We start from the raw sequence: 21,163 nt of genomic DNA, 5'->3' as shown, positions 1-21,163 counted from the left end.
AAAAAGAATAATGACAATTTATTTTTAGAAGCACCTGATTTACTGCTTGCTCGCAAAAAATATTTTTGGCAGCAGCTGCCACATCGAGAAAAGATGTTGTTTTTCACTGTCTTTTGAAAAGTAACTGTCTGCAAGGTCATTTAATGCTAGGCCGTAGAAAAGACATGATGAAGACGGGGTGGTCTTAAAATGATTACGCAGTCTAAACAATTGTCAATAAATGTATTTTTCGGGGGGGGGGGGGGTTAGCCCTCCAACATCCCTAAATTAGAAAAAGAATAAAATGAATCATATTCAACTGTTGACTTCACGGTTTCGATCCATACGATTAAAAACACTTAAAGGTGATCACCATCGAGATATTCTCTGGTTACTCTGATAAGTACAAAGCAGCAAGCATTCTAAACTTCACAAAGCAACAAGCTTCACAAAAAGAATGAATATAATTACATGGCATGGGTACTTTACCAAAGGAAGTTGCAGCAAAATTACAAAAACCTTGGTACTTGCAGACATTGATGTACTAAATCCTAGTGACGAATTCTCTTCTCCAGGGGTGTTTTTATAACACGCGATTCAGTAAATATTTTCAGATCCCGATTCCTGAAGTACAATCTAGACTATGCAAAAAAGGATTTTCCTACTCAGCCTTTAAGATCTGGACTAAAGCCCCTATTAGTGTCAGGTAGCATTCTGCCAGTATATAAACAACTAGAAATAAATTTGTTTAGTTGAAAGTAATGGATACACGACTCTCTGGAAGTACATGTACAGCACTCACTTTTTAGCTTGTATCTATTCGTATTTGACCTTTAGTCATTATAAATGTAAACATTGTTGCAATATAGACTAGCTGAAGGGACTTAGTGTATATGTGAAATGTATGGACAATTCTTTCGTTTACCATAAGTACACGTAACTTTTGCCTATAGAGTTTTACCCCTCCAGAAGAGACATTAATTGATTACGTCATTTACCGACCTCGGTTTGAAACCGCTGTTGTTGTTAGGCTAGGCCTAAGTATTTTTGATCGCCTTTTCTACGAAACATTGTATTCAATGAGCTGGAAATCTATTAAAGTATCGCGGAAAATATATTGATTATTTGTGTCATTCTCCATTTTAATCGAGTGTCTAACATATAAACAATCGCGTCTTTATCAAATGTAAAGGGGCCAGGTTCGAGGTTTCAGAAAAAGCGATACCCATTTCCCTTAATCATGATGATCCCCACTTATAACAAAGTACGAGGGTAAGCATACGTAAAAAGAAAAGCCGTGACTCATTCTACACTATAAAAAGGGTTAATACATACAGATTAAACAATTTGCCTTCAGTATCTATACGCATGTTCTCCCTTTATATTAGCAGCTGAAGAAACAATTATTTTTGCCATCGAGCATCAGTTTATTATGATCCCCATTCCATTGATTTTAGAGAAAGTTCCAGCTCCTTGCTAATAAAGTCACTCTCCTTTAATTAGGCATTGCAGGGTAATAGGATTTTAAAATCACGTGGATACAAAAATGTACACCATTAAATGATTGATTTGTTTGAGCTCTAAAACGAGCATACAAATCCAAAGGATTTTAACCAAAACATTTTAATTTTAACTAGCAAAAGTATCTTGTAGATAAATTCTTTGCGATTCCGGTAGGTTCGTTGCTCTTACATTACCCAGTCGACTTCCGTATATTTTACATGCTATCTTGTGACAGTTTTGTCCTAAACAATGAAGTGAAACAAACATTCACCTCTATCAACGACTATTCGAATATACCAGCAAAAGTTACACTTGAAGTTACTCCTATTTACTTATGAGCTAAGATACACAGAGCCTGGCCCTTAATTAAAAAATGTCAGGAATTAAAAAAAAGCTACCTTGATCTTTCACACGATGCTTCCAAAACAAAGACTTGCATTTGTCCCGCCAAATCCAAAAGAGTTTGTCAAAGCGATCTTTCTCTTTCCTTTGGTGGCACAATACTCTTGGGCTTTCATAGGAACGTAGTTCAGGGAGAATTCTTTATCACAGGATACATTGTACAGGTTTAATGTTGGAGGAGCGATTTCCTGGAAAATTATTTACTCAAAGTCAGGTGAACGGATTTTACAAAATGAGCCCAAATTGATATGTTTTTGATGATTTTACAATTGATAATGCCGGTAATGATGATGCTCATGATGATGGCGATTTAATTTCTTGCGTTTGAATCATACAGCACACGCACAACCGAAAAGGTATGCTAAATTTTCACTAAATTGATTCTTACTTTAAACACAGATAGTACTGTGAATGCTGCCTCAACTGCCCCAGCGGCTCCGAGTAGATGGCCAACTGCACCTAATGAAATAATATGTATAATATAATATGTATAATATAATATAATATAATATAATATAATATAATATAATATAATATAATATAATATAATATAATATAATATAATATAATATAATATAATATAATATAATATAATATAATATAATATAATATAATATAATATAATATAATATAACGTAACATAACATAACATAACATAACATAACATAACATAACATAACATAACATAACATAACATAACATAACATAACATAACATAACATAACATAACATAACATAACATAACATAACGTAACATACCAATTTGAAAATTTAGAAGTTCTTTACTCAATATGTTCTTCTAAGTCAAGAAAATCGTTGATTTAATACCAATGATTGGTTATAGAAGACACCACTATAGCTTCAATCGCATCTTTGCAATACACTTATCGCAGATCAACAGCAACTTTCAGTATTATCACATTATGTGAAAATCGAACGCCAAGTAAACTTACTATTCACGCTAAGTAAATGCACGCCAGCGCCCATTAAATACGTAACCAGAAGCTTCAGATTACGTGACCTACCGTTATAACGGGAAAATGACAGGTACTACTCTCACTTACTGCTCAGGCTTTTAAAACGATCTCTGCAATAATACAGCATAAGTGGAGAAAAACACAATAAAACCAACCTTTAGTAGACGAAACCTGCAGCTTTTTTGAATGGGAAAGGAATACGTCTTTAATGGCTTTATTCTCTACTGCATCACCTGTCGAAACAAATTTATTCATGCACCATAAGTATTTCTAACTGAAACAAAACGTCTTGAGAACCTATGCGAACAAATACTGCAAACAATAGATTACGTGGCCACAGCGATATTGTGATTGACAGCAAAGTTTATAAAAAAATATTCTAACTAATCCAGGGCCTCCGATGAAGGGGGGGGGGGCCGGGGGCCATGGCCCCCTCACATTTTTGCAAAACAGTAGGGTTTTTTTTAAAAACTTTTGTTGGGATTGTTATATTTTCTCTTGGCCCCTCCACTTTCCAACCTGCGTTGGAGCCCATGTAATCATGATTTAAAATAATGAAATCATGTTTAAAATAATTCCAATTGGCTTTAGTAGCCTGGTAACAGAGCTTTGACAATCAAATTTCAAGGAAAAATTGATATCAACAGATTTTATTACATCCAGCAATTTTTAATATAAAATTGCTTCCTTAATATAAAACTGAGAATATCTTTAGATGAAAGCAACGGTCAACATTGTATATGGAAAACAAGTACTATATTATATACAACCTCTCCTCCTTCATCTCTCAGGCTCCCCCTCCCTTTATTCCCTTTTCTTCCCCCCCTCTTCTCTCTTTCTTCATCCTTGCTCCCCTTTATCCTCGAATCCTCCCGGCTTCCTTTCTCTCATATCTTAAAGTTCGAAACATTTCCAAAAGGGTTTTACCCAGTCATTTAAATTTATCTCAATGCACGCTTTGCTTCTACACTCGCCCCATTTTTAGCTGCCTCTTTTCCCCCGCGCACTTACTAAAATTGCTTTGTTTCATTTGGTTGTGAGACAAAGCGGTAAGAGTCTGGGGTTCAAGTACCTCACATGGGGTTCAAACTTTCACTCAGAGCCTTTTGACAGCAGCACTTAGCTACGCATGCTCAGATTTGGGCGCTACGCCTGCGCGCACAAAAAATGTCAAATGGAAATCGGCCTTTACAGGCGTAGGATAACGTGGTGTGGTCACATCGAGAGGAAGGACCAGGAAACTGTTTGATAAGCCAAGCTTCTCAGTGTCCTAATAATTAGCTTGGAATCTTTGCAGAAAAAAATATAAAAACAGATAAAAGATACATTGATTTATCAAAAACACAATTAACCGTTGCGACCAAGTTTTTGAAAAAACAAGAAACAATTGAGTATGTGTTGACAATCAATTTGAGAAATGTTTCAAAGAGAACTACTGAACAGCTGAAAACGGAAATTGACATAAATTTTAAAAAACGTAAATATTTGACAAATGCATACCAAGAGGGGTGGATGTTGCGTGAGCATTGATATATTGCACTTCGTCAGGTCGAAGACCAGCGTCTTTTAATGCTGTTTTCATTGACAAATACGCACCACGACCACTTTCAGACGGAGCAGTTATATGATAGGCATCTCCTAGCAAGGAGATTGTTTGGTTCATATGCTAAGGATTTAATCTAATCTTCATAAGAAAGAAGAACAAAGACGGTAGCTACTTCCAAAACCATAAGATAACGCTTTTGAAGAATCTTCACAATACTGCTGTATGATAGGATGATAGAGAGCTGTAGTGTTCTACACCGCAAGGCAATCTCATTTGTATATCGTTTTATAAAATTACCTGACATTCCATAGCCGAGAACTTCTGCGTACAATTTTGCGTTTCGTTTTATTGCATGGTCCATCTCCTATTCAGATGAATACTGTATTGAATAACTCTTAACTTGATAAAAAGATACTTAATAAAAGCAGGTCAAACGTTTACATAGTTATTTCCCGTAGAAAAGCAATATCAGTTCAGATTTACAATATGTTCAATTTAATTTCGCTTTAAAAAAGGGGACGATAAGGAATTAAAGCGAGTTTATCAGAAAATCCCGAAACACATGAAAGCACACGCAGGAAAAGAAAGAAATTACCCGAAGGAGGCGAGCTTTGAGGAGGCTATGAAATGCTTCCCCGCAGAGGTAAAGCGATAGCTGCAAGGTAGTGTCAAGCGAAATAACAGACACTAAAATTTGATATTAAACGATTCTTAATCGATGCTTTGCTTAACAGCGAGGTTCCTTTCTTTAACTTACCTATTTTCATCCACGTCTCCCATCCCTTTTCACCCCCTCCCCCTCTTTTTTTCTTCTAACTCTCCCAAACCCCTGATTTATTTAAATGTTGCTCACAATCATACCTAATTTTAAGATTCAGTGATAAACAATTTGTTTAGTAGTAAAACGGGTTTGTGCAGTGACAAAAATTCAGTGTGAGCAGTGATAAAACAATTTACAGTCATGGTGGAAAAATTTTAAGCATTTTCCTCATAAACTTCAAAATTCATGGACAAATACAAAGAAATGTAACAACATGAATCTACCTGCTGCACTTTTGCCAGCACTTCACAGGAAAAAAATGGTATTTTGAATGACTTGACAAAAGTGTAATCATATGGCCTTTTTCTTCTCTATCCCCTTTTGCTTTAGTTTAGGTATCAAATGCGATATCAATAAAAATGTTTAATGAAGTTTGTGACAAAAAAGCATTGATCACATTAATAGCCAAAAAGGGTTTAAACTGCACAAGGGCTCAGGGGTTATTCTAATGAGGTTTTGTTGCCGTTTCGTGAAAAATGTGAAAAACCCTTCAATGGCCCCAGCCAATTTGCCCTTTTTCTCATTTGTGCAGTGATAAATTTTTCAAAAAATAAGATTTTATCACAATTGATATTCGGAGCATACAAATTAATTACAGTTATTCGGGGTTCTAAATAGCTACAGAAATTAGTAAACACCTCAAGAATCAGCACAGCGGCTCCTTCACCTATCACAAATCCATCTCTGTCTTTGTCAAAGGGTCGTGAAGCCCTTTGAGGATCATCATTAAAGCTTGTAGACAGAGCTCTGGCCCTATAACATGAACATATATTTTATATTGTAAAAAAAACAACATAGAATATCTATGAATACCTGTCAAATACAACGAGAATTCTTTGTGCAGTAAACAGTTTAGTTATGCACTGCAAAAACAAAAACAAAAAATTTAAAATCTCAAAAACTGTGATTGCTGACAGTAGCTTTGAGAATTCAATTTTTCCTCTGGAAAATGTTGGTCCTGTCATTGAAAAATCGATGGCAAGAAAAGAATTTGTTGACACAGAAGGTATCTTTTTAAGGGACCTAAAAATTCCAAGAAATAATCCAACACGATGTCATCAAAAAGCAGCTAATACGCAGATAGGTTATTGTACCTATATTTTTAACTCAATCAATTTTGTAAGTTGAAATGTTTTCGTGTATGAAAATTCAAGATGGAAATTGAAACAGTTACTTTAATGAGCAAATGGACGTATAGCAGTTTATAATTTCAAGGGCAAAGCAGATCCACGTATGAAATCCACTGTAGCCTGTTAAAAAAGTTTTAGAAGCGTAACCATAAAGGAAAAGTGCAGAATTCTCTCCGTCGAACAAAGGCACCTGTTTACCTAAGGAACCATAATATCACACGAATTTCCACAATGCTTACGTTTTAGAGTACCGAACGAGCCTTAGGACAAGAAGAATAGCTAATACCTTGCAAATCCAGCACATGCGAGTGGGGAAATGCTAGCCTCAGTCCCTCCACAAAGCATCACATCAGCGTAGCCTCTGCGGATCATATTAAATGCATCGCCAATAGAATGGGCTCCGGTTGTGCACGCGGTTGATACTGAATGATTGGGTCCCTAAGGATTAAGCAAAGGATGAAGTTGTTCGGACAACGGACATATTGTAATATGCAGTGGTTCAGAAAGCAATTCACATAGGCCTCAAAATTCAAGTTGTCTGGAAATTCATGCCTATATATATATATATTTCTTTTCTTTTTTTGTTAACATTCATTATGTGTACGTGTAGCGTTGATATTTGCTTGTCTAGTTGCATGTATTGCATCATGTAATGGCAATGGGGTTGCATTGTCCTTTGTTTCCCATGGTATCGTAGCTGTAGTATCGTAGAGTATTTAGCAAGTATAGTAATATGTAGTTTGTATTGAAATATTTTACTTGGTTTTAAAAATAAATCATGCTGATGTCTCTTTGAAAGTACTCTTTCTATGAAAGAGATTCAAGTTGGCAATATTTTGAAAATCACGTAGTTTTCAAACCAAAAACTATTTGCCCGCTTGCCTCAAAAAATAAGGTGGTCTTAAAGTCTGGGAATGGACAGAGCCCTATTATCTTTGGCACTAAATAACTGTGCTCGCTGGATCCAAAATATAACATGTCCAAGTGCTAACAGAGATCCTGGCTTGATAACTGATGATTGATGGTAACTGTACGGTTTCCATTTATAGAATGATAAAAAAGACATTGATAATTTTATATATTTAGAAAAGAGAAACTATTGAAGATTCGGTATCAAGTGGAGGGATAAGTAAGAAAAAGGAAAGAAATTAATACCTTGAATCCATAGCGGATGCTTATATGACCAGTTGGCATATTGGTAAGAATTTTTGGGATGAAGTATGGACTGATTTTCTTGTAGCCCTGTAGAAGAAGCATATCTTTTCACAATAAAGAACAAGGGCACATTTTGTTCTAGACCAATCAGCGGGTTTGTTTACAAAATGTCATTAGCCAATCACCGGCTTCCATTTCGAGCTTGATTTTTCAATATTTCAAATCAAAACACAGTTGCTGTGGAGCAAAACCTACCCTCATACTTTTGCCCGGGAAAAAAATTTACATTTTTCTACGAAAAAGATTTTTTAAACTTACATTCTAGAGTAACTTTTTGGTACGAATCTAGGAGCCCTAAGCAGGAACACAAACGGTTGGTAAAATGTCTGCAGTGAAACATCACCTATTTTCCACCTCGGCCCTACCGCCAAAAATGCCTGGCCCCTAATTTACTCTATATGAAGCTTTTGTTAATTAAACAAGGAAACATTTTTAGATTTTAGTTACCTGATAATTTGCGCAAACAAATCACCCAGCTATCACCTGGGAATAATGTATTTTCTTAAAAAAACTAGGCTTTATAATTGCCTATTCCCTCCTCTACACTACCGCACGGGATGCCTAGGCCCTTTCCGAACCTCCCTCCTGGTCACCACAGTCCATGAAACTCAAACCACTTTTGTGAAGCCATCAGTCTATAGTTTGAAGCCAAAAAGACCAAAATATTGGCAATACTTTCAATTCAATTTTTGAAAGAAATCATCTTTTTAAAAAGTAACAAAAACCCACTTTTACAGGACAGTCTCAAAGTCTTGAAACCTTACTGATACCTGCTAAAAGGTTTTTAGCACAATGCATGATAACTTTAGAAATATCTTTGCTAAATCATATTTAGTTGTTTGAGAACCAATATGATCATATTGGCCTTGAATTTTGTGGCAAGTGATATATTCTCAGCCTTTGGTCGTTTCAAAGCTATTTTCAAGGCATTTTTGCCACGCTACTGCCAATAACGAAAATTTTGGTAACTCACTCCCCTCATGAAAGTATCTGGAAAGTTTCGAATTTACAATTTACAGATTTGTAATTGCAAAATTGTTTTCTGAATTTTCTTGAATTTTTCTGTAAGTTTCTTTGAACCTTTGAACTATTTATTTGTCTAAAAAAATTTTTTTATCCATGTGTAAGTAAATGTTGTGAGGGTTTTTGTCAAGCTTGTAGCGAAGGAAACGAAAATTGACTTACAACAGCGGCAAGAAATAATAGCGACAAGAATAGAACATTTCAGAACTGCTGAATAAAATAAGCCTTTCTTTGCACAACCTAGTAAGATTTCTATAAAGTAAACTCGCAGATACTTACCTTTATGCTTGGGTGTCTAAGACTGCTCATTTCCCTCTGTGTTATCAATAAACTGCTCATTTTCTTATTGTTATGAAAGAATTGGTCAAACATCTTGGTTCAATTTTTTTTTACTTCAACGGAGACCATTGTGAGATATGTTACAAAAGAATTCAATCCATATAGAATTTTTCGAAAGCCTCCAAGTCCATCTTTTCGAAAGCCCATCTAATTGAGTTTTTCGAAATTTCCAAGTCCATCTTTTCGATTTTTTGGAAAGCCTCCAAGTCCATCAATTCACTGCAGCAATGTTCAATCCACTGCATAGAAGACCAAGGCTGCAGTTTTGTCAAAACCACAATTCATCTCCTTGAATGCAAACTCTCCCCTCACGAAAGTATCAGGACAGTTCAACGATCGATTTCCTTTTCGGACAAAAACAAATTCAGGCTGGTGATAACGACTCTTTAATTAAGTGATAATAATTTTTTGAGAAACCATTACAAAATCAACCAAGTCACCAAACTGTTGCAAAACATTTGCTCATTTAATCTGTTATATATTTTTCTTTAAATAAGAAACCTTTGCGCTTTACGCAAATCAAACGACCAAAAGCTGAGAATATATCACTTGCCACAAAATTCAAGGCCAATATGATCATATTGGTTCTCAAACAACTAAATATGATTTAGCAAAGATATTTCTAAAGTTATCATGCATTGTGCTAAAAACCTTTTAGCAGGTATCAGTAAGGTTTCAAGACTTTGAGACTGTCCTGTAAAAGTGGGTTTTTGTTACTTTTTAAAAAGATGATTTCTTTCAAAAATTGAATTGAAAGTATTGCCAATATTTTGGTCTTTTTGGCTTCAAACTATAGACTGATGGCTTCACAAAAGTGGTTTGAGTTTCATGGACTGTGGTGACCAGGAGGGAGGTTCGGAAAGGGCCTAGGCATCCCGTGCGGTAGTGTAGAGGAGGGAATAGGCAATTATAAAGCCTAGTTTTTTTAAGAAAATACATTATTCCCAGGTGATAGCTGGGTGATTTGTTTGCGCAAATTATCAGGTAACTAAAATCTAAAAATGTTTCCTTGTTTAATTAACAAAAGCTTCATATAGAGTAAATTAGGGGCCAGGCATTTTTGGCGGTAGGGCCGAGGTGGAAAATAGGTGATGTTTCACTGCAGACATTTTACCAACCGTTTGTGTTCCTGCTTAGGGCTCCTAGATTCGTACCAAAAAGTTACTCGAGAATGTAAGTTTAAAAAATCTTTTTCGTAGAAAAATGTAAATTTTTTTCCCGGGCAAAAGTATGAGGGTAGGTTTTGCTCCACAGCAACTGTGTTTTGATTTGAAATATTGAAAAATCAAGCTCGAAATGGAAGCCGGTGATTGGCTAATGACAATTTGTAAACAAACCCGCTGATTGGTCTAGAACAAAATGTGCTCTTGTTACAATAAAGTCTTATAAACTTGAACAAACTCGAAAATCTTGATTTTTGCGGAAATCTCAATTTTCATATTGTAATAAAGCAATACAGTGTAAATAAATTTGATTATCAACTCGTTATGAGTAAATGGTTTTTTTACTCCATAAATAACTTTCTATTTTGTATTTTCAACACCATTGCACTGACCAAAAATACTTGCCAAATGGTACAATCACACTGTTTTTATTTTAGCCCCTGATCAAAAATGCTCTGCCGCTGTAGCGCCTGACTGATTTCAATAAGAACTACTGTTTTACCAACAATGTGTTCAAGAGCATTTTACAAAGTTTGCAACTACACGTAAGGTGGTAGAAGGAGGCTGAGCCCTCAAACTGTTAGTGAAAAGTTACCCTATTTTCCTTCTTGTTTTTGGAAGGGCCCCTTTGTCTATTTCATAGCTTTACATCCATAACTATACCAGTTAATATGTAGTGCTACTTGAGTGAATATAGGATCATAAAGGGGTTGTTCCAGAGGACCAACTGCAAAAAATTCCATCATGGAGCACAGTTTGCGATGTTCTGAACACATTTCTATTCAGCCAACAAACAACAACTAAGGGTTAAAAAAGCTTGATTTTTACTGAACTCGAAAGACTGTCTTAGATTGAAATATGACATCTGCAGTATTTTCGAGCAAAGACGATGACAGATGAAGGCTGAAACATGAAGGATGTAGAATTGATGTGTTCATGATGGGTTGAGATAATTCTTCTTAAAAGAACCAGGTTTAAACACAAGAAATATATGAGCTTACACATCCATTGTTCATGACCATTTCCTAATTTTTCAAAACTTTAAAATTCCTACCTGAGTATAGAAAGCATGTCCAGTGCTAGCGATTTCATCAAGCCCTGTCATACCTGTGCCAACAGCAATACCCTATAGAAAATAATTTCAACTTTTTAAAGAAAGCACCTCCCTTAGCTAAAACGTAGACCAACAACCAAAGATATGAGAAATTTTGTTGAGATCTTTTTACAATCCACAGGTAATCATTCTGTAGGATCATAAAATAATTCTTCGAAATCCTTGCAGATACAAGCATGGTTTAAATCTGTTTACGAAAAGATTTCAGCAAACATGCCATATCCTTGAGGATAATGGTAGAGTTTAGAAATTGTAAAAGCCATACTGTTCTCTCATAGTCTTCCTCTGTCACCGGTTTCCAGCTGGAGTCATTTAGTGCTCTGTCAGCACAGTCCAATGCAAACAGGGCTGCTTTTAAAATGTTTCGTCTTTCCTAACAAAAACAAACCTTTAGTATAATTTTGATCTTTTATCAATCACAGTGATACATAATTGTATGCCTCTTTTGATTCATATTGAGGACAATGTGCTATATAAGTTTGGTTCTACCCAGATAAAAATTACCAACTTGGGACTCCAAATTTGAATTTCTCAGTGGGGATGTGTCATGCATATCTTTCTGGAATTTCCAAAGAAAAAAGCAAAAAAAACCGCATATGGTGAAAATGAAAAAAGGTTTTGCCACAAAATATTTTGATTGAAATGTCAATGGAACATATCAACTTAATTTGACCTAACAATGATGCATTTGGTTGTATGGTATTTAGTGAAAATATTTCATGGTTTTCATAACTTGATTAGGAGTTGGAGATTGCTTGTGCAGTACACCAGTGAAGCTTACCTACCCCTTTGGATGCAACTTTTGTTTCATCAAACTGACCTGGCTCTGTTCCAGTAGGAACAAAAGCAGCTACAAGGAAAATTTTAAATTTAGAAAGATGTACATTTTGCCATTTTGCAATTAAAATCCAAAAAAAGCAATACTGAAGTGAAATGATTAACAGAATGGCATGAAAAACAATTTTATGAAGAATCTCATAAAAGAAGTGAAACTTACCAATTCTAGATGGCAGGTCTGAAAATTCTGTAAATTCAAAACTTAAAATCAATAATTAAAAATAAGAATCATATTATTGACAGACAGAAACAGAAAAAATGAGCAACACAGAATGCAATCCCCACAACAAACACTTTAAGACAAACCAGAAACACAGGTCTGCCCCACATTTTAATTGCATAACAGTTAGCAAACCAGAGCATAGATAAAGATAACATTTCAAGACATACCAGTCTTGATACTTGATAAAATATTATAATCCAAAGACATAATAATATTCTATATGTCTGTTATGTTCTTACTATTATGTAAATATTCCCTTTCATATATTTCCATTCACTTTATTAAACAAAAAACAGCCGATAAGTTATGACTGAATTGGCAACTTTATATCAATGTCCCGAAATTTGTTTTAATCAGCTGCTCTAAAGAAGTCAGCTTCTAGATTTGAAATTAACCTAACATTGACCTAACTCAGGGAAATGACAAATGAAAAAGTAGTAAAATGACAGGTCTATAATCTTATAAGTCAGAAAACCTGGCTGGCCATTAGGATTTTCTTATAAGGCCTAGATTGTGCATTAGAATGCCTAGAGTTAGAACCAGTTAGATGTCTTGGAATAAAGTCTATTAAACCTGATATCATGTTTAAAAGTTCTTTTTCTCAGCTACTTTTCTCACCTTTGGATTCAATTGCTGACACACCACACTCCCCCTCTGTAAGTCTTCTCCAGACTTCCTCAATTTCACATCCAAGAGGAGTTACAAGCCCTACAAAATAATATGAGTTCATTTGACTTGACACTCAATGTGCAAGAAACCAGATGTTAAATAAATTGCTCTCTGGTAAATATCTTTGCACCAATCACATTTCAAATTGAAGATTATCACTTGAAATTAATTGAGGTTTGTAGAAAAAATTTTCATTGCAAAAACAGTAACTCACTTACCAAGGCCTGTACAAACCACCCTTCTTTCAGTGGACTTACTTTGATCAGCGTGTCCTCTTACTTGAGCATATTTTGAGCTGCAAGTTACTCTTTGAAGGAGAGCAGCAGATATGGCTCCTAAAAATATGCAGAAAGATTTTCTGGCAAAAGATACCAATCTTTCTAAATACGAGGATAAATTCAGAAACAAAGCAAAACGACGAGGAGAACCCAATGTTGTGAGAGATAATAATTAAATTTATTTTGGAAAATTTATCTCATACATTTGATTCTCTTTACTCATTGCAAGATTCATCCACAGAATCCAGCAGACAGCCTATCCTGCGGTTCTTCCATCTCACACACAATCTTTCTAAACCAGGGGAATTTAGGGGGGGGGGGAAGGGGACATGCCTAAGCAGGCCTGGCCATTTGAGGAGACCTGACCTGCAGTTACAAGTAAAATCATGCTTCTTTTCTTGTTACTTGTCAATACCAGACTGAAAAGTACTTTTTCTGTGTGGGGAAAGCCAGAAATTCTGTTGGGAAAGGCTAAAATTCAAATCTGCAGCATCTCAAGAGAAATTGTGTACATAATTTATAGCAACAGCTTTGGAAAAGATCCTGTATTCTTTTTTTGCTTGTAATGAGTAGCCAGAAGTTTAAATGGTAGAACATTCTCAGGAATATAACCAGATGAATAATCACATTGTTCATGGACTTGATGGCATATTTTTAATAATGGGTGGGCAGTATAAAGGATAAAAACTATTGCCATTCCCCACCAGACCAAGACTTCAGAATATGGCAAATGCACAAATGGCACTGCACACCTGGTAAAAGGTGTAGCATTTTAAGATTATGGCGTGACATGGGTGTGTCCTATTACTTAGGCCAAATGAAGAGTTAAATTTCTTGCATTGGTTTTATAACAAAATACCTATCAATCATGTACATTTTCTAACTTTGTTCATATTCCCTTCTCAATTGATATTCTCTGGATTTAACATAGTTGTGTTAACTAATGTGCACAATTGTAGTGAACACTATTTAGTTTAAACCAAAGTTCCTACTTGCACACTTGAAATTGTTCTCTTGTACACCTGAGATCTCGTTAGAAACCAACATACACTGCAGTCCAGCACAAGACTAAACTCTACAGTATGGTGACAATTCTCAGTTCCCAGTCAAAGTCATCAATTATGCACCTTGCTATCTACAGGAGTTTCTCAAAAACTGTAGACTTCTGTGTTTTTGACTATCAGAGGCATGATATTATGTTTTGAATATTATGGTATTTCTAGTTCACCAGAATTTGCTGGCTGCAGTGAATTTTGTACTATAAAATTTGGATGTCCACTTGATTCCATCATCATAAACATTCTCTTTACAATTCTTTGTAAACACGTTTCTTAAAAGCAGGAAGAGGAGAGGGCGTGAACCATTCCATGGAAGAAGAGAAAGTGATGTTCTATTCTAATTCTAGAGGTGAAGGTAGTGGAAGTGCTGGGTAGCCCTGTCACAAAGTTTGGCGCAGATGTAGCTGGAAGCTGTGGACTGTAAGGAGCTCCCAGACACTGCAAGGATTGCAGACTTTATATTAGGGGTAGGGCAGCCATAAAAAAGGGGTTGGGTTCACATCGCCCGGGCGACTCTGTCTTCCAGCAAAATCCCGATTAGGAAAGTCTGAAAAATGAAATTTTTTTTTAAATGACAAGAAATATATTTGTACGTCTCCACAATTAAACAATCAAAGTCAGTACACTCTTCTCTCTTGCATTTGAATATCCTTTGGTCTGATTTTGGGCAAACATACCCCTGAATTCTATAGAAAGCCATTGTAAAGGAGAAACCGAAAAACTGCATCGAGTGAGCACATTTCTTCAACCCATCCCAAAAAGTGCTTGATGAAGCAGCATCATGGAAGTTGAAGTCGAAATTGGTCATTTTAACGAAGTTTTTTGGTACCAGGTCGTTTTGGCCACTGGTGAAAGCATAGAAAAGGTAAAAATACATGCGTACAAGCTTTTTTAATAGCCTCTACTTGACATTACCTATTGGATTAGTCGGATTTTTCTAATTTTGGAAAACCCGACAAGATTTCGTACCGGCCGACTCGTTTCGAGAGGGCAATTAGGACGCGAACGCAACATATTTTTTATAGACGCCCAGATCCCCCCCCCCCCTTCAGTCAGCGACGCTCAATATCAATTATCAATTTATCAACATTACTTTATGTCAAGAAATTAAGGCACAAAAATATACCATCCGTCCTTCGCGCCAAATAACTGATGCTCGTCCGACTTGTTGTCAGCAGCATGATGGCAGCCGGTCACAACACAAGCCGAAAGCTGTTTTGGATGTAAATTCACATTTCGAAAGAACTCTTGGGTAAGAAAAAAATAAGAGTTAATGCTAGGCCACATAACCTCCTCCCCAACTCGCCTCAATTTGGATACCACGTGATGAATTTCTTTCGAACTGGTTACTCAATCTTAACAACATGACAGAACAATTTAACCATAAGATTTAAGCTAATTAACAGTATGATACAAGATCTCATTAACTACATATTACTGAAAATCACACAAATATCCGTTATAAATCAATCTGTCCACTTAAAGTTATGTATCAAATGAGAAAAGAAGACTCCAGACACTTCAATTGTTAGGCCTTATCATTTTTCAAATGAAATTTAACAAATCTTGACACTGCTATTAAGCATTTTTATTTCTTTGGCTCATTAGCCATATGAATTTGGCTGTTGTGTCAAGATTTGAAACCAAGGTGAATTTTGAGTAGATGACTGCTAACATTTGGTTTCTTTCTCCGTGATAGAGTGGACGTGCTGGAAGAAAGTGAAGCCCATCTTCAAAAGTGCTTAGTCATTGTAAGTTACAAAATAGGCATGCTCTACCATTTCTAGGAGTTGGGTTCCTGCCAAATCTGTCACTCTCATTATGAAGGTTATGGACACTGAGTCTTTGAAGAAAACAGATTTTGAAAATATCGGTTATTCCAGTGCCGTCAAGGCACGGCTTTCTTAATAATGCGAGCACAGGCCAGGCATCGTGAAGGCCCCCTCTCCTCATCAAAAATAGAACTTCACAGTCAGAAATCATGTAAGCTATCCTAATTCTTTTTTCAGGCAGGTGTCGTTGGTGCTGCACAGGACACACGATAGCTCTTGGCTCTCGATACACATGGCTAGACATAACGCACAACCAAATTTTACCTATTATTCGACAACCTGCATGAATAAAACATTATGAAGTGTTTATATATAAAGAAAAATATCTGCCTCAATTGTAAGCATATGGAAATGGATTGCTCTCATCTGCTTGTATCTATGGATGTAGGAACTATTTTCAGTTCGACAAATGTCGTAAAGCTCTCGTAAGTGCGTTCGCAAATGCAGTCGCATCGTAGCACGTAGAACCTGCTGCTTTAAATGCTATCATTTCAAAGACATTTCAGAATTTCATAACGAACTCTATGGTGTGCACATACCGTGAGCTGTTATTGCAGTGAAAACAGAAACGAGCCTAGATATTTTCTTGGAAGGAAAGAAACCACGATGATGCTGAGCACTGTCGTTGGCATTTTCATGGCCGTCGTGACGATGTTTGCAATCATTGCTAACTCGCTGGTTTTCATCGTCGTGTGCTGGAATCTATCCATTAAAAAACCACTCAATATATTTCTTTTTAACTTGGCATTAGCAGACATTGGAGTTGCTTGTACGTGTATACCGTATGCTGTTGGACAAATTGCATTTAGAAACCAGGTATTTTATATTTGCAGTCCCTTTATATTTGAAGCTCCTTTTCAGCGTTTTATCAAATTAAATAAATATTTATGAGGTGTAAATTCCCGCCAATCTGCTAAAAATGTTTATGTTAAGCAAGATTTGATATTTTCTCAAGCTAAGCAAATAGAAAAATCTCAGTTCTTTGATTTGGCAGAGGAAGATGTTGGAATACAGGTCAAAAAGAGATCTTTTTGAGTGTCTGGCAAATTGTCTGAACAAATTTCTTTAAAATGTCTATTTCCTGTGAATCATATATTCAAGGGGTATTTTTTCGACAAATTTTATGACGCAAAATCAGACTTTGCTGTTGGAACGTTAGACAACTGTTCAGTTTATGCGCATGTCAAGGGTAACTCTGCTAATGTTAATTCCAGCTTTACCAAAAGAGAAATAAACTAACGAAGCAGGCTGTTCATGGTGAACTTATCCTAAATGTTCTTCTAGTTGATTGTATTCCTTTTGCCGGAGGGATTAATCTCTTCCTTAACTTAATTTTTCATGGCCTATGGCCTTGTGTTTCACAAAACACCTATACTTCTATCAAGCTGCAGCAGACAATTTATTTTATGGCATATTGACGCTGCTATCGACGTTATAATACTAGCCTTGGCTTTTCACAAAGTAGTTGCCTTATTAAATGTCTTTTTTCTGTTCCAGGGGCTTACTCCAACATTCTGCACAGTGAATTCGTTAGTGACAACCCTTTTTGTTGGCTCATCTGCTTTGATAATCGCTGTATTCCATTTCTATCAATACCTGATGGTGTCTGGGCCATTAGACAGCAACGTCTCGTCTCTTCATAGCTGCGTTTCCTTAATCCTTGCATGGATGGTAGCAATTTCACTTGCTATCGGACCTCTATTCGGATGGGGCAAGTATGAGTTTTCATCCACGATTTTCGGTTGTGCTTTCCCGCAAACCATCGGAACTGTGGAAAGACTTGTTTACAATGGGACATTGATGACAGTTCTATACGCTCTGCCGTTTCTGTGGATGGGGTTCTGTTGCATAGCAATCAGCATTCATATCAGAGACCCTGAAGTTCGCGCAGCAAAAGGACACGTTTTAGCTAGTGACATTGTTGGGCATAAATCTTTAGAGGCTGGAAAATCAAGCGGCAGGTCTGCGATAATTTTGGCATTTGGGGCATTTGTCGTTTTCCGTGCGCCATTTTTCATCTCAATATTACTTAATACGTTCAATCTTGTCGGACAAACGTGGCTTACGATGGCCGACCAAATCGCTTTTTGGGCAGTGTATTTTCACGCAGCTTCGGACCCATTTCTGTACGCATTGCAACATGGTGAATACACAAATACTCTTGGAGTGATAAAAAGGACGACGAAAGAAAGATTTCTGGATTGCTGTTGTTGCTGTACTGGGAATGTCGAGGACGGAGAAAAGCCAGGTCCATCGAAGCCACCTTTGGATCGTATTGAAGAGGAGTGATACTTCAATTCGGAGAGGACTGTAATAGCTGCAAATACGACAAACATTACTTTTTTCCTACCTTAACAGCAACAGACGTCAATAAAACTTTTGAGTTCATTTCAAAGAATACCTTTCAACAAACTCTTTAACGGAAAGATTCATAGGTATTCAAGAAAACTTCTGTGGCTACTTGTGGTTATCTTCTACAAAATCATTCTTCTGTTTGTGTTCAAACATGAGTTGCTCATCTTTTGCAACAAAGGCCCTGCCTCTACCATTACGTGGATTTTGACAATTTTGTACTTTTTTTAAGTTGATAAGAAATGCCAGGAAAAAACATTGCTTTTTATTTCAATTGCGCGGTGAAAATTCTGCTGAAACATGCTCTTAAGAAAGCTTAAAAATTTCAAAATTAGCAAAATTCTTTAAACTCATGCGATTAGAGCTCAGTTTAAAGAACAGACGAAGACAAACAAAAAGACATGAAAACGTACAAGCCTCTTTTAATAAAACAAATCTTTTTCAAGCAGTAATCACAAAATATACACAGAATAATCCTTGTGTTTGGGCATCGTACGGACAGGGACAGTTTATAACAACCGATTTAATAATTCGAAAAGACTTGATTTATGATAAAATAGAAAACAGAACATTTACACCTGCAAATGGTTAGTTTTTCAGCATCAACTCAGAAAGATACGACAAAGAGATGACGAACTAACAAGGAGTTTTTGGCTCTGGGATTTATTAAGAAAGCATGTGCGCAGCTAGAGATGGTTCTTACAGCAAAACGAGGTTTTCACAGTCTCTAGATACCTTGTGGTTTAGAAAAGAACCGTGAAATGCTTTCAAAAATAAGGACATGGGGAGGGGGAGGGAGAGGGGGGTTGAGCAAGTAAGAAAAAGTGCAAAATAATTTACATGGAGTATGATTTCTGATATTGTTAATATTGCTTAGGCAATCAGAACATTAAGGATTACGAGAAGAGTGTGGAATAGGGAGTAGAGGGAGGGAAGGGTCAATCACATAAGCTTTAAAAATATCAGCTTTGTTAATTTCACACTCAGTATTGACAATGCAAAAATAACATCGAGTATGATTTTTATCGATAAGAATACAAATGCACTGTTAAGGCCTTTGTATTTAAATATTTTTTGCTCACAGTGACTGAAAAACCTTGTAAAAATAAACTGTAATAATTGCTAATGGGAGGAGTATCTTCAAAATTAAACTGTAAACAAAAGGATAACGTGAAATGGTCCACTGGGGATATCGGTTCTAGGAAAAACGGACTCATGGTATAAGAAGATGTAACCAGCTCTTTTGCTGTGAAAAGTCTTACTGCGGAGAAAGACAACAATTTTGTCCTCCATCTCATTGTAATAATACCCAGGGTTGTTCAAAATAGTTTTGGAAAACAAAGGTAGATCAAGTTTTGTATTTGCTTTAAAAGAAATTTACAGCTGAAATTGCCTAGCTGACACAGGTAGAGGAGTTTTATTTAGTTTCGGACAGGCTTGCGATTATAATGCTGACTGCTTGATTTTTAAGGCGAAGGCAACACTACTTTATAAAGGAAATACGAGAACTCACTTGAAACAAATTTAAATAGCTGTTTTTTCTGTCAAAGATGCTATACTGATAAAATATCGATGTTCAAGTAAGTCTTGCAGTACCTTTCTGTATTTTATCTTTGTTTAAGTCACGCAAAGAAGCACTTTTTTACCCAAGACAAAATTTCTGGGACTTTCCTACTTCAACTACAAAACACACCTTCCGAAACACACGTGATGTTGTCTCAAAGATTCTGTAGGAATGACTGTCATCATTTCCGTCTATACTCTCATGGGACAGTTTAAAAGTCTGAAAGAAAAAACAAAAAACGACTTAAATATCTAGTTTAAGAATTCTCGAAACATGGAAAGCAAAATATTAAAAGATTGGTTTGCTTTTGCTTACTGGTTTTCGAAAACGACTAATGTCCAATACATTACTGTAGTAGTTCCAGTCCTCAACAGTATTTTTCAACGCGCTTTTTAGGACATGTACCAAAAAGACATGTACATGGGCGAAGAGCCTTTTTTATCTAAGGGAACTTTTCATTATGTCTAAAGTAGAAAAACTGCGTCTTTCTAATAGACCTCTTTCCTTTTCAATATTTGCTAACAAAATTTTTAAACAGCAGCAACAATTTGAGGGCATCTTTAAGGAATGAAATTGATGTTAAATGAAACGAAATCAAATTGAAATTAAATGAATATGCACATAATATACTTATCATATTCTACAGATAATTTGATCATAAAGAAAAAACTAGAAAACAGGAAGCTCAACAACAGAGCAATTTACCTATCTCTTCACTCTCCTTCCCCCTCTTCTTCATCCTCTTCATCATCATCATCTCCATCCTCGTTATCGTCATCTCCATCCTCGTTCTCATCTTCTTCCTCCTCGTTATCATCCTCTTCTGACTCAGTATCTCCACTTGTTTCCTCCGCAGTTCCGTTGCCATCACTGACATTTCCTTTGCTTGATCTTCTTCCCTTGCTTTCACACTCGTTCGCCAACACCTCAATCCACCGTTTCTCGAAAAACTTTAACATGTTTTTACCAGCCTGACCAACCTTCGATAAAATACATTATGCAACTATTAAAAACAGCATATAGAATATCGTATAAGTGGAATTTGAGCCTCAAAATTGCCCGAGAAAAAGGACAAAAAATCAAGAAAAATTTAGAATGTTCGCAACAACTTTAAATCACTCCGAGCGGACAAAGTTCTA

At 36.1% G+C, this 21,163-nt stretch overlaps 3 protein-coding genes across 5 annotated transcripts in view; 1 reads left to right on the top strand and 2 right to left on the bottom strand.

Moving 5' to 3' along the window:
- Positions 1-298: 298 nt before the first annotated feature.
- Positions 299-15,607, bottom strand: LOC135682276 (3-oxoacyl-[acyl-carrier-protein] synthase, mitochondrial). Of its 2 annotated transcripts, XM_065197094.2 has the most exons (16): positions 15,403-15,607; positions 13,159-13,275; positions 12,890-12,979; positions 12,209-12,235; positions 11,997-12,061; positions 11,477-11,584; positions 11,152-11,223; positions 7,513-7,599; positions 6,644-6,795; positions 5,866-5,980; positions 4,705-4,771; positions 4,362-4,499; positions 3,017-3,094; positions 2,273-2,343; positions 1,881-2,072; positions 299-1,724 (listed from the first exon to the last, which is right to left on the bottom strand). In XM_065197094.2, the coding sequence occupies exons 1-15, from the start codon at positions 15,455-15,457 to the stop codon at positions 1,890-1,892; spliced, it is 1,425 nt and encodes a 474-aa protein (XP_065053166.2). In that variant the 5' UTR covers positions 15,458-15,607; the 3' UTR covers positions 299-1,724; positions 1,881-1,889. The 2 variants fall into 2 exon arrangements, with proteins under 2 accessions (XP_065053166.2, XP_065053164.2); XM_065197092.2 differs by having other exon boundaries at positions 299-2,072; positions 15,403-15,605.
- A 23-nt stretch (positions 15,608-15,630) lies between these two features.
- Positions 15,631-20,957, top strand: LOC135682278 (rhodopsin). Its single transcript, XM_065197098.2, has 3 exons — positions 15,631-16,027; positions 16,286-16,924; positions 17,606-20,957. The coding sequence occupies exons 2-3, from the start codon at positions 16,715-16,717 to the stop codon at positions 18,395-18,397; spliced, it is 1,002 nt and encodes a 333-aa protein (XP_065053170.2). The 5' UTR covers positions 15,631-16,027; positions 16,286-16,714; the 3' UTR covers positions 18,398-20,957.
- The window catches only part of LOC135682272 (bromodomain adjacent to zinc finger domain protein 2A), a 27,369-nt gene continuing 25,072 nt past the window's right edge, over positions 18,867-21,163 (bottom strand). For both annotated transcript variants that reach the window (XM_065197086.2, XM_065197087.2), the window contains 2 exons: positions 20,730-21,004; positions 18,867-20,243 (listed from right to left, as the gene is read on the bottom strand). In XM_065197086.2, coding sequence (XP_065053158.2) covers positions 20,738-21,004 — 267 coding nt within the window. In that variant the 3' untranslated portion in view covers positions 18,867-20,243; positions 20,730-20,737. The remainder of the gene's footprint in view (positions 20,244-20,729; positions 21,005-21,163) is intronic.

This window comes from Rhopilema esculentum, chromosome 16, assembly GCF_057945365.1.
Source record: "Rhopilema esculentum isolate cy_ngs chromosome 16, ASM5794536v1, whole genome shotgun sequence".
NCBI lineage: Eukaryota > Metazoa > Cnidaria > Scyphozoa > Rhizostomeae > Rhizostomatidae > Rhopilema > Rhopilema esculentum.
The sequence above is the reverse complement of the archived record's forward strand: the minus strand, read 5'-3'. Positions and strand labels throughout refer to the sequence as shown.

Coding starts and splice junctions, on each gene's coding strand:
- LOC135682276 (XM_065197094.2), bottom strand. CDS start 15,457: ATGCTGCTGACAACAAGTCGGACGAGCATCAGTTATTTGGCGCGAAGG. Junction 13,276..15,402: donor TTTGGCGCGAAGGACGGATG/GTATATTTTTGT, acceptor GCATATTTTTAG/GAGCCATATCTGCTGCTCTC. Junction 7,600..11,151: donor GACATGCTTTCTATACTCAG/GTAGGAATTTTA, acceptor CTTCTTCTACAG/GGCTACAAGAAAATCAGTCC.
- LOC135682278 (XM_065197098.2), top strand. CDS start 16,715: ATGATGCTGAGCACTGTCGTTGGCATTTTCATGGCCGTCGTGACGATG. Junction 16,925..17,605: donor AAATTGCATTTAGAAACCAG/GTATTTTATATT, acceptor TTTCTGTTCCAG/GGGCTTACTCCAACATTCTG.